The 13,860-nt window shown below is 34.2% G+C and overlaps 2 protein-coding genes across 4 annotated transcripts in view; one reads left to right on the top strand and one right to left on the bottom strand.

Annotated features, from left to right (window-relative positions):
- Positions 1 to 378: 378 nt before the first annotated feature.
- LOC139503845 (uncharacterized) overlaps positions 379 to 13,860 on the top strand; it is a 62,344-nt gene continuing 48,862 nt past the window's right edge. The window contains exons 1-4 of one of the 3 annotated variants that reach the window (XM_071293786.1): positions 382 to 507; positions 2,977 to 3,072; positions 4,971 to 5,627; positions 7,442 to 7,922. In XM_071293786.1, coding sequence (XP_071149887.1) covers positions 465 to 507; positions 2,977 to 3,072; positions 4,971 to 5,627; positions 7,442 to 7,905 — 1,260 coding nt within the window. In that variant the 5' untranslated portion in view covers positions 382 to 464 and the 3' untranslated portion in view covers positions 7,906 to 7,922. Of the gene's footprint in view, positions 508 to 2,976; positions 3,073 to 4,970; positions 5,628 to 7,441; positions 7,923 to 13,860 lie in introns of those variants that run through there. The other 2 variants (XM_071293789.1, XM_071293788.1) reach the window with 2 other exon arrangements.
- Positions 11,413 to 13,791, bottom strand: LOC139503846 (uncharacterized protein KIAA1958-like). The gene is made up of 4 exons (XM_071293791.1): positions 13,423 to 13,791; positions 12,952 to 13,109; positions 12,503 to 12,649; positions 11,413 to 12,220 (listed from the first exon to the last, which is right to left on the bottom strand). The coding sequence occupies exons 1-4, from the start codon at positions 13,614 to 13,616 to the stop codon at positions 11,526 to 11,528; spliced, it is 1,194 nt and encodes a 397-aa protein (XP_071149892.1). The 5' UTR covers positions 13,617 to 13,791; the 3' UTR covers positions 11,413 to 11,525.

Genomic DNA, 13,860 nt, shown 5'->3' on the forward strand with positions numbered 1-13,860 from the left:
AAGTAGCAACAACTGTCGTTTCTAAGGGCTTGCTTTCCGACTGAGCAAAGATGTAATACCCATCTATCTATGACATATTAGTCATGAAGTAAACATTGTAATACTTTTTTGAAAAATATTGATTTTAGTGAAAATGATAGGATTTTTTTTTTAGTGGTAACTCATTTTGAGATACAAATCGGGATATCTATGTACATGTACATAGTTTTAGCATAATTTGTTGTTATAATTTAAATAATTAATTAAATATATAACAGAAACTTCCTTAAAACATCACGTTATTTTGGAACAAATTCAGCAAAACTAAAAACAAATCTTATTATTTTAAATTGTTATTTTAAGGTCTAGTCAACCTGTTTTAACCCCCTGAATAATGTTACGCGCCAAATATTTCATGTAAATTACGTGCATGGCATTTAATAGGATACTAGAAATAAACAAAATCGTAACCGATACTGCCCAGGATGTCGTGCGTAAGAGTTATATTCGCTCTATGTTTCGTGGAAGGTTAGTTCTACTGTATCTTGTTAGAATATATATATTGTATAATAATGACTTTGTATTCATTATGTTCCTTGTGGGACCATGATTTGATTAAACTTTAACATATTTTAATAATAATAATTACCAAATGCCTTTTACATGTGTTGCCCCGTCTGTATGTAGATGAGAACGCAGAAGCTGAAACAGTTTTGAAAAGGGAGTGTGGGGGGAACTTGTCAATGTTACTTAGGAGCTTGACATGTTAAAATGCATTTACCATATATGTTGCTCCATAAGAATAGCCTGGGCCCCTGTCCCTTCCTTTATGCACTTGAAAGGTGTAGAGGACATTTACCTTCAGTAATGCTTAATGTTCATAATTACTATTAGTGTCGGATCCAGGGGGCCGTAAAGATCGTACATCCACTTATGATACCCCCCCCCCCCCCCCTTCCAAATATCCTTGCGTTATTAGACAAAACTGATTAGACAAAAATGATTGTTTGAGTACAGACCAGTCAGGAGTCTACTTCGTCAAAATTATCTCCCCATTACGCCAGTTCATTTTCACAATCGTAGAAATGGAAGCCATTGTAGGGATGACGCGCTACTAATATTGCTCTTGGAAACCGATAAATTTATCCATATTGCACCATTACGATCCTTATATGTCAGTTATATTTTAAAAGACAAATGTATCAACTAGCTAATGAGCATCAGTTAATAATCTTGTCTGCATTGATTCAACTTAAAACTATTGTCTGATCGGTTGTCAGGTGGAATTTTCGAAAATTCATAAACATTTAAAAAAATTCTAATTAAATATTTCGTGGAAGGGCAGACGAGATTTTTTTAGTGTATAAGACTATAAACCCTAGTAATCACATACAAAAAATTAGAATTTTTCGAAGATATGCAACTTGAAAGACTGTCGTCAAGTACTTTCAGTAAAAAAATAGCTATTCGAACACACCTTCTCTGTTTTTGTGACTCATTAAATAGGTATTTCACTTGATCCATATATTTCATCTTTTAGTACTGTGATTTTTTTGTGTTATAAAGTCAACCTGTAGCTTTAATATATAAAAATGATAGAATCTGAGGCGAGACGATGTATGAAATATTCTTACTTTGTACGATATCAAGACAAAATACTCAACTCAAACACGCCCTTACTTAAAAAGGTGCACTCGATTTTCTCTTTTCGATACAATTGTTACCCATTTTTGGAATTTTTTCTTCAGTCACACAATGGAAGGGCAGACACGAAAATTACTGAACTAATAGATTGATATGTTTTCAGTCCGTGGTAATTTTTTCATAAAAATCGGAGGTTATGCATTTTCTTCATCCAACTTGAAAGATACCCATGTCGTCGACTTGATATCTAGTTGTTCTGCTTAACTATGTACTAGATAAATTGAAAAATTATGCAAATGGTGTTTTGAAAATTAAAACACCTCGTAATTGAGAAGAAAATTGCAATTTTGTTTGTTTCTATTAACTTTTAAAAATTTTGTCACTATAGTAAACAATACAGTAAACATTTATCGCCTTCTCTAACAAAGAGCTTCGATTCTTTTGTTCTATTTCAACCTGGTTTCCGACTGAGACACACCTATGCAACTAGAAAATATATTTCCATTTGATACGGTCCACTCGATTAGTTTAAATCGCCTATAATAGTTGTGTAACTGAATTCCTATTGACCCAACGCTCATGCACTGCAATTATCAAATAATCAATAAAAACAAATACAAACTTATCTATATTGGCATCAACCGTAATGAACGAACAAAGACGCAATAGTTGCTGAAATCAGCTTCATTTTGGTCTAGGTCGGACTTTTTATTGGTTTTGCTATTTTCTATTTATATTTTTTTGCACAACTATCAAAAAATAACACGGATTAAATAAGATTTAAAAAAGTCTTTTTCAACAATATAAATAGAAATTACGAAAAGAAAAGTAAGGGTTAGTGGGCAAAATTTGTATTGGCAATATCATGCATAAAAATCAGAAATTCCTAATATCTGACAAAGTAGACCGAATTCTTCTGTCCCTATAATGCATATATTTCCTAATTTACAATTGCTTTTTATTGATTTTGCTATTTTGCTATTTTTTATTTTTTTATATTGCACAACATATGCATTATAGGGACAGAAGAATTCGGTCTACTGACAAAGTAAAACAAAAACAATAATAGCGAACCTTTAACTTTTGTTCTGCATCCGGACAATAAGCAAATAAAACTTAATCCATAATTTATTCATATGCATGTAAGATGAAATTCCTCGTATAAATTTGACATTGATGCATTGATTTACATTGTCCAATTTATTTCTGGTTATTACTGGATAATTTATACATCCTCTTGCATAAATTAAAGATACACCATTACAACAGATGTGGGTTTTATTTCATACGCAATTGTATATATACTAAGATGACATATGAGAAATAATATGAGAAATTTAATTATTTTCTTAGTTTTCGGCCTACTTTTCATGATTGGAATCAAACAATTTGGAATTAATTTAGAACTATTTGATGCACGAGCGGAACAGTCCATATTTGACATAAGGGGTAAGTATCCAGGTTTTATTTTTCAAAAGTGGAGGAATCATATTTGTTCCTCAATATTATTTATTTTTTAAACCTATATTATGAAAACTAGTATTTGAAATAATTAAAAAGCATAATTCATTAATGACTCTAAAAAAATTCTGAATTTGTAGATCGGATGTAGTGACTGCTGTATACCAAATTATTTTCGCGGACACTTTTTTTTTCACTTCGCCCTTTCCAGTCTACCGGGGCACGAGTTGATATCGCAAATGTTTTATCTTCGTGGTGTATTTATTTGAGGAAACTTTTTAAGATCCTACAGTGATTGATTTTTTATTTATTTTTTTATTCGCGAAAGTCGCAAAAATAAATCACACGCGAAAATTAGTTGGCTTACTGTACATGCTAGAAGCACACAAATAGACATCAACAGTGCCACTGCTCCTCTTTTTTTAAAAGTAGTCTAAAGGAGTTACCTCACTGTGAAATTAGTTGATTACAGCTATTTCCCTAATGCATGTAGTTTAAAGGTTTGATTGGCTTGCTTGCATTGTTTTTATACCTATTTGCTTTTAATTGAGTTTTAAATTATAATTAACAGATAGATTTGAGGTTAGTTTGTTTGATGTTATTGAATGCTTGAGCAAATATTGATACAAACAAAGCAAGTAAGCCAACCAAACCTTCAACCTACATATTACGTTAGGAAAACAGCTGTAAGTATAATTGCCAATGTGTCAGTAAATATTTAGCAAAGAGCACCGATAACGCATCAGAACAGATGTTCGTCTAATTTCCCATGCATTATGTTCATGCACACAATGGCCGTTTCCAAAATGCTTTTGAATCTGTTCTAAAAATAATTAAAATTACAACTTCTTGTTTATGTTACGACGCGACCTCACTTTGGCATCACTCGATAACTTAAGTATGTTACATGTAACACGATGACATATAGATTCCATCACTGCAACAAGTCTGTACGATATTTCACCACTCGAGACAGTTAATTTTGATATTTAAACCACGAGGCTTGCCTTTAAACTGGACAATACTGGCAAATAATTAAAGCCGTACATCAAATACAGATAACAGATTTATATGGGAAAAAAGGTTATGAATACAATAGATTTTCTTTTCAGATAGTCATGAATATGCATATATATCTTGCCACAAGACTTTAAGGAAAACGAAAACAAATTATGATGATCAAAATTAATTTGGTTTCATTCATAATTTTAACAAAAATATGTCATCCGGATTGTCTTTTAAATGAGTTTTTTTTTGTATTATCACATGGTTAAACGTGAAGGTATTCAGTATTTTGTATAATATATCAGTCAGATTGTCTATTTCCTTCTCTTTTTCATACATATTTTCTCTTTCCTTCTCTCTCTGATATCTATTTTCTTGTTTCAGATAACCAGAGGGCTCTAGATAGTGCGTTCCATTTTTATCTTTTTTATATCATGGTTTTAATTATGTCAAATTATTTGGTATTTTGTTCAATATATCAGTCAGATTGTCTATTTCCTTCTCTTGTTCATATATGTTTCAGATAACCAGAGAGCTCCTGATTGTAGTTCCAGTTTTATTTATTCTATTTTATGGTTATCATAGTTATATATAAAATTATGTAGCATTTTGTATAATATATCAGTCGCATTTTCTATTTCCTTCTCTGTTTCATATATATTTTCTCTTTCCTTCTCTCTCTCATATCTTTTTTCTTGTTTTAGATAAACAGAGAGCTCTTGATTGTTGTTTCAGTTTTATTTTTCTATTTTATGGTTATCATAGTTATATATAAAATTATGTAGCATTTTGTTTAATTTTGTATCAGTCGCATTTTCTATTTCCTACTCTGTTTCATATATATTTTCTCTTCCATTCTCTCTCTCATATCTATTTTCTAGTTTCAGATAACCAGAGAGCTTCAGATGGTGGTTCCACTCCTGTACGCGTATCTAACAACACTGCTTTGTTAAGGGACAAGACATATGAACCAAAGAACACTACTTTAACCAATCATGTTCATGAAGAAAGAACAAAAAATCAAACTTCGTTTAGATGTCCGGAGGAAAATTCGGATAACTGGAATTTTAATTGTAAAATACCATGCGCAAATATGCCGGATAAAATAAATGTGTCGGAGCATGCGCAACCTCGTATCAATTGTCAGACGATGCAGCCTGTTATGGAACTTGAAAATGTGACTGGAATGGAACCAGTTCAGGTTTTTCCAGAAAATTCCGAATGCCTCCAGACATTTGTAATGGAGAATTGTCACGATAAAGAACCGGTCCCAAACTTAGTTCATTACATTTGGTTTTCTAAACGAGAAATGAATTTTTATCATTTTCTTAGCTTTCTTAGTGCAAGTAGATTTTTAGACCCGTGTCTTATTTTGGTACATGGAGACCATCTTCCATTCGGAAGATACTGGGAATATCTATTGACTTTGGTGCCAAATATGGTGCATGTTCAAAGAAGTCCCCCGGAAGATATATTCGGAAAACCGTTTGGCTATATTGAACACAAAGCTGATATCGCCAGAATACAGGCTTTACAGAGTGAGTACATGGTGGCACATACCTATTATTTTCACACCGATCACTCATACGTATTTGCCTCACACCGATAGCACATACATGTACCTATATTGCCTCACACCGTTCGCACATACCTTTGTTTGCCTCACACCGTTCGCCCAAACCTTTTTTTCTCACAACGATCGCACAAACCTTGTGGCCTCAAACCGATCGCACATACATACTTGCCTCACATCAATCACACATAACTATTTGTCTCACACCGATCACACATACATATTTGCTTCACACCGATCGCACATACCTTTTTTGTCTCACAACGAAAGCACATACTTTTTTCTCAACGATCGCACAAACCTATTTGTCTCACACCGATCAAACATACCTATTTGTCTCGCACAGGTTGCACATACCTACTTGCCTCACACCGATACTTTGTAGCACATACCTATTTGCCTTCAAACCGATCACACATACCTATTTGTCTCACACCGGTCACACATACATACTTTCCTCACATCGATCACACATACCTATTTGTCTCACATTGGTCGTCGCACATACCTACTTGCCTCACACCGATACATTATAGCACATACCTATTTGCCTCAAATCGATCGCACATACCTATATGCCTCACACCAATCACACATATCTATTTGACCTCATACCGATCACACATACCAATTTGTCTCACACCGATCACACATACATATTTGCCTCACACCGATCACACATAAATATTTCTCACACCGATAGCACATACCTACTTGTCTCATACCGATCGCACATACCTATTTACCTCATACTGATCACACATACCTATTTACCTCATACCGATCACTCATACATATTTGCCTCACACCGATCTCACATACATATTTGCTTCACAACGATCGCACATACCAATTTGCCTCTCACCGATCACACATACCTATTCGCCTTCACACCAGTCAGATATACATATATGTCTCACACCGATCACAAAAACCTATTTGTCTCACACCGATCAAACATACCTATTTGCCTTCATACCGATCACACATACCTATTTGCCTTCACACAGATCGAACATATCCATTGTCTCACATCGATCACAAAAACCTATTTGTCTCACATCGATCACACATACCTATTTGTCTCACACCGATCACACATACCTATTTGTCTCACACCTATCACACATACCTATTTGTCTCACACCTATCACACATACCTATTTGCCTTCACACCGATCGCACATACATATTTGTCTCACACCAGTCACACATACCTATATGTCTCACACCAATCACACACACCCATTTGTCTCACACTGATCACACATACCGATTTGTCTCACATCGGTCGCACACACCGATTACACATACCTATTTGCCTCATAGCGATCGCACATACCATTTTGTCTTTAACGAGTCGCACTTACCTTTTTGACTTCACAGCGATCGCACACTTTTTTTTCTCTCACAACGATCGCACATACATATTGGCCTTACACCGATCACACATACCTATTTACCTCACACCGATCATGCAATAACGTTACGAAAAGGCATGCGATAATAACCGGAAGCAGTTAATTTATATGTTGATAGTATGATAAAATCATTACATTTCCAAAATGATGCTTAGTGGGTGGACTCGACGCGTATGATAGAAGAGATCATAGAAAATGTGATTGTTTTTATTGATTAATTTTTCACCTCATTTTAATATTCAACTTTGTTCTACTGAAATGACTTATCAAACTATGTCTGTGTGCATATGACATCTTCTTGTATCACGTGACACCTACTTGTATCACTTGACATCTACTTATATTATCTCTGTTGCAGGGTTTGGAGGAATTTACATTGACACAGATGAGATTATACTTCGATCTCTGGATCCACTACGAAAATATCCAGTTACTTTGAGTCGTGCAGTTGATTATAATCTCAGTAATGGTCTAATTCTTGCAGAGAGAAACGCAACTTTCCTAAACATTTGGTATTCCCAATACAAAACGTACGACAAAAGTCAGTGGGGATATCATTCAACAATTGTGCCTTTTTTGTTATCTAAAAAGTACCCGGACTTAATTCATGTTGAAAATAAAACGTTTGTAAGACCTAGTTGGCAACAGCTTCCGCTGCTGTTTGAGAAGAATTTCGATTGGTCGAAAAACTATGGTATACATTTATATATTCGATTTTATAAATTTACACACGATTTTAATGATATCAAATATCTAAATACAACAGTTGGATCAGTAGGCAGACATGTGTTGTATGGAAGTAAAGAACTCTGTGAAAAATAATAATAAAAAAAAAACTATATTGAAGTTGCTCTTGTGGATATATATGTACTAGTATGCTGTATTATAGGTATCACTTTTTTTGCTATCTGTATAAAAGAAGGACGAAAGATACCAAAGGGACAGTCAACCTCTTAAATCGAAAATAAACCAACAACGCCTTGCTAGAAATGAAAAAAGACAAACAGACACTCATTAGAACACATGACACAACATAGAAAACTTAAAGAAAAAACAACACGAACCCCACCAAAACTAGGGGATATCTCAGGTGCTCCGGAAGGGTAAGCAGATCCTGCTCTACATGTGGCACTCTTCGTGTTTCTTATGTGATAGCAAATATACACGGGTCAATTTGTGAAATAAAACTTTAGCTAGTCTTCTTTTCGTTGAACGGCATATCTATATTTTGTACTAGCTGGGATATGCACGTGGCTCATGAACAGGTCGAGAACTCTAGATTTCTTTACGTCAGAATATATTTGCATAGTAATTTCCCAAACACAAGGCCAATACGGCCTTGACAAACTGACCAATCGACTCACTGAGCTACAATGCATTGTGGGCTACTACGAGTTTACTACATACTTAAAGCACGTGGAATTAGTGGAAGAACTGTCAACTAATATAGTGTCTGTGATTCTCAAAATATATGTTTTTGTTCTGCGAATGTGATCATTGTAAAATATATAACATAATCTTCAATTTACATGTTCAGATTAAAAAATTATTGTTTACGGGCTTCACTATTCGACTTTCTTTTTCGCCTTGTTAAAGTTGTGGAACAGGTTTTTTCCATAGTACCTGTGCAATAATTTTACGGAAATTTCAGATGATATGACCACTGTCCACTATGAAATTTTTTTGAGCTCTTTTAAACCTGTATAATGTCATTCCAAAATCATTTCTGCCTAGAAAAACACGAAAACTTTCATTGAAACACTTCTTTCTGTACTGGATGTGTAATATTTTTTTTTATCAGGACCTGAACTAAAAGTAAGAACATCATACTATTCAGTATGCTAAAAATAAGTGTTATGAAAGCGGCAGGGGCGGATCCAGCCATTTTAAAAAAGGGGGTCCTAACCCTGGACAAAAAAAAAGGGGGGTTCCAACTACATGTCCACATCCAAATGACATCCAAATGCATTGATCGTCCAAAAATAAGGGGTCCATCCACCGGAATCCCCCCTGGATCCGCCACTGAGCAGATACGGTATATAGCTCAATACATTTTGTATAGTTTCATCCATCGATAATGTCCGTTTGTTGCTAATTTCATCACAAAATATACCTCAGAGGTTTTTCATCGTTCGGCTGCTGTCCTGTTGACATATGTAAAATATCTCCAATATTTAGTCTCTGGATAATAGTGGGTGCTATATTACCTATTATTTTTTTCTTCTAAAACGTGCTTTGTATGTAGAAATAAAAAGATGATGTACGAGTGCCAAATGAGACATCTTTCAAACAAAGACATAATCTAGTAAAGTAAATAGTTATAGGTTCAATGATGAAAAGTAAGCTATAAATGACCCCAAAATTACTTGTGTAAAACAATCCAAACAAAAAAACAAAAACAAAACAAAAAACCGGCCCAATTAAATATAGAAAAGGAGAAGAAATCTATCCCATCAAAAAAAAAAAATATATAGGTTTGTATAAGAGCCTGTAATTCAGTGGTTGTCGTTTGTTAATGTGTTGTTTTTCGTTCATTTTTTTTTATATAATTAAGGCCGTTAGTTCTAGTTTGATTTGTTTTACATTGTCATATCGGGGCCTTTTATGGCTGACTATGCGGTATGGGCTTTGCTCATTGTTGAAGGCCATACGATGATCTATAAATGTTAATTTCTGTGTCATTTTGGTCTCTTGCGGACAGGTGTCTCATTCAAGGGGGGGGGGGGGGGTATCTACGTCATCACGCAGGGTGTCGGCGATTGAAATTGGACCACCATTTTGTCGCTTCAAGGTAAGAATGTTACTTATTATGGTGTCGGCGATTGAAATTGGACCACCATTTTGTCGCTTCAAGGTAAGAATGTTACTTATTATGCCAGTTATATGAGGGTTATGATTATACAAAATAGTCCACCAAAGACTATATAAAGTAGGAAAATAAATGAGCCATCGCTCAATATTATTGGTTATCTCAATTTTGCAAACACTTCGATACCAGTTTTAGGAATTGGGTCAACATGCAGGATATCGGCAAAAATGGTGGTCCAATTTCAATCGCCGACACCCTGCATGATGACGTAGATTCCCCCCCCCCCCCACTTGTCATTGGCAATCGTACCGCATCTTCTTTTTTATTATAGATCCAACGCTTCAATTTTCACAGAACATATCAGATTTTCCACCATGTCGCAAATACATATGGATAACATCATTACAGCTTATTTACTATTGCATGTAGAGCAAATCTTTGGTAAGCTTGCTTGTTTTGTTTGTGATATTGTACAAAATATAAAATATACAAGTTAAACTATGCCTATAGATATAGTTTGAAGATGTCAATTTTATTTCCAAAGCTTGTATAGACAACTATACAAACAAAGCAAGCAAGCCATCCAAAGTTTTACTTTGCAGGGATAAGAAATCAGCTGTTATGATTTTATTCAGTTTGGTAAATGTCCGAGCCCGTTAAAAAAAGAAAACAAACTGAAACTACAGTTGCTGACTTCACTACCTTCAAAACAAAGGGAACAGTTTGGAAGTCCCATATACTGAAATGTGACAAAATAAATACTTATAGATTTTTTTAACACTGCCATGTATGTAAATATTTCTTCGCCTTTTTCACGGCCGACACTCGGCTAACCGAGAGATTGGTCGGTTAATCTATATTGAGTATGCGGCTATATGGGCGATTGGTCTGTTAATCAGGTTGGTTATACGTCTGTTAAGAGTAAAACGCTTAAATTAATGTTAAACTCTATTAAATATACAGATTTTTGGCATGTTATAAGAACTAAATCAAAAAAAGAAAAGTGTCTGACAAAATGTTATCTATCATAGAACATTTTGCACTTGTAAAAACATTTCATAGTCTCGGCAGTTTTCAGTAAAACTAAAAGGCGTCGCGCAAGCATGTAGTATTAATGCTTATACGCATAGCAATTTTTTTTAATAAAAGGCGAAACAAACAAATTTAGATATCATTTAAAGGACAACAAATAGTACTGTGGTTCTAAAAAATAAATTGTAAAATAACGTGAATAATACCACGTTTTAGTGAAAATTATTGGAATAATATGGTATTATTGCGTAACAATTTTCATATTGGCTTAGTTATAGGTCCGAGGGTACCATATTGGCCTGAGGCGAAGCCGAAGGCCAATATGGCTGCCCGAGGACCTATAACTAAGCCAATATGAAAATTGTTACGCAATGATACCTTTATTAATTAACCAGTCCAATATGAACTCTAGCCGGGCCAATATGAAGATTGAAAATAGTGTGAAAATCTGACATTCAGGGCTTCAATAGTAGTGATTTGAATATGTATCAATGAAAATTGAGGATTTTAATCAAAACAATAAAATAGTAACAATTTTATTAAATAATCAACAGTAAATAAACACAACAAGTAAAAAACATGTTTTTATCTAGTTTTCAGATTAAAGCTCTTGGCTGCAGTTTATAGTATTCTTTCTTTCCCCTGAGTATATGTTAATATTGAAAACACCACCTGTTATAGTTGCACCTGCAAACATGGCCATTGGGTTGTCATGTTTGTTAGCAGTTTGATTATTTGTATTTGATACATTTGCATTTAAATTATTATGAACTAATGTATTTGAGTTTGAAAGTTCACAAGGTTCCTCTGAATCTGATGTCGTCTGTAAATCTGAGTTCGGCAACATGACCTTAGATATTGTGTGAGAAGCTTGTTGCTGTTGTTCAATAGACGGTACTGAATAATGAGTTAAGGTACTAATGCCTTTCCAGCCTCCTAATTGAGCAACTTCATTGGCAGGTCTACCATTTTGAAGTAGTGTGGTAGCAAAAGTTTTACGTCCCGAATGATTAACCTTTCTTCCTTGAAGATCTCCTTTTTCTGCCATATTTTTTACCATTTTACCTAATTTATCTTTGCCTATGGTTTGGCGAGTGTACCATATTTCCTCATGTTTATTATCTAAAGGCCTCAAATAAAATCTATGTTCATCAGTTAATGTGTCTTGAGGTCTATGCCGTTTGTATTCCTTGTAAACATGAATAGGGCAATTACTTCCTCCTTCCCCGAAAATCTTTGGCGTAATATCCCGGAAATCCCTGCTTTTTGCTCCACTACGGGTTTTGGTGCTTCTTTCTGAAAAAAGTATGCTTATGTCAATATTTAAAGAAGAATTATCCTTCCTGTCTGTACAAAACTTTCACTTTTATATAACAAAAAACATGTATTGCATAGTAAATAAGATTTGTTTTGATAAATATAAAACAATGGTTAATATCCTTAAAAGCACAAATTACCAACTTTTGTCAGGACTGTTGTACATGTACATCCATTATCCACAGAAGTATATATTCTGTGATTTCTAAAAGATTTAAAATATCAACTATTTAAATGATGGAAATCATAACATAATCTCACCATTAAATTCCAAATACTCCTTTCCATCAGATGTAGCTTTTAACTTGACATCTCCCCATGTCATGTTAACATGGTCTTGTCGACCTCGTAGACCAAAGTATGTTGCATTATTTAAAAACACAGCATTCAGTAATGCATCAGGGTTTTCTGGAAAAAGAAAAAAAAAGAACTTAACTAAAATACATGTATCTTAATGTAAATATCCAACTTAAAATAGTATTTAAAGGACAAATACTGTATCAAAATGCAAAAGACCTCTGGAGACACTCTCATTGTTCAAGACCTTATGTGTATTTTAAACATTTTTTATTAGAACAACCATTTAATAATCAGGGATGGATAGAGGGCGACAAGGAAATAAAATAATTTGTTTGCCACAAGGTTAGAAAAATGTTTAATTAAAAGTTACTGACTGACACGCTGGAATACAACATTTTTTTTAAACTTACGTGTTCCAATAACGCCTTTCTCCCTCAAGATTTGGATTTCCTCAGTCGTCAAAGGTTCAGCTCTGTTTGGCTTACTGCCCTTGCCCAATGACTTTAATGCCTTTCGCTTCGCTTCTAATACCCGTCTTGTGTGGTTGAACTCAGGATCCTTTTTAATACTGAAACATTAAAGAAAAGATATGCATAATATCTGACATGTAATTTTTGTATGTACATGTTTTATACTTATAGCAAAGAGAAACCAAGGAATATTCATTGTACACAAGCTTAAGATCATCAAAACCACATTGACCCAGATGATATATATAGTTTTTACCAAAAAAAATGACACAAGGCTAAAATTAAAATATTGGCACTGAATATTCGAGTCATAATGCTTGACAGAATAATGCAAAGGCTATCATGCTATATCAAGACAAGGGAGTTACATGTCTCACAGATATCAAATAATCTACATGAAAATAATCGTACCTTATACTACTTTTTGAGTCCTTCAAATGTCTATCCAAGCTGTTGAACATAGAGGATAAAGAGTCAGGCTCATATTCGTCACCATTTTTCTTCAGGACTCCAAGAAAAAATCTTGATAACAGACTGTCCAAGTCTTTGGCAGGTATTTCCACTGAATCACGCATTTCTCCAACAGATATGAAAAAATCCAGCATCACTTTCAAGTCACTCTTTGTTTTAGTTTTTGTGTTCTTGTTAACACTTAAAGCTAGAAAAGAGTCAGTGTCTTCATCAGTGACAGAGCGAAACCTCTTGCTACTCGAGCTATTTTCTTTGTCTGATTCGTCAATCTCATGATTCTGTGCATTTTCAATGTCCTGCAGAATTTCATTTGGGAGTCTTTAGTCTTTAGTAAGTGTCCCAAATGACACTGTAAACACTTGTGTACGTTTCCTCTTT

This window comes from Mytilus edulis, chromosome 14 (assembly GCF_963676685.1).
Source record: "Mytilus edulis chromosome 14, xbMytEdul2.2, whole genome shotgun sequence".
Taxonomy (NCBI): domain Eukaryota; kingdom Metazoa; phylum Mollusca; class Bivalvia; order Mytilida; family Mytilidae; genus Mytilus; species Mytilus edulis.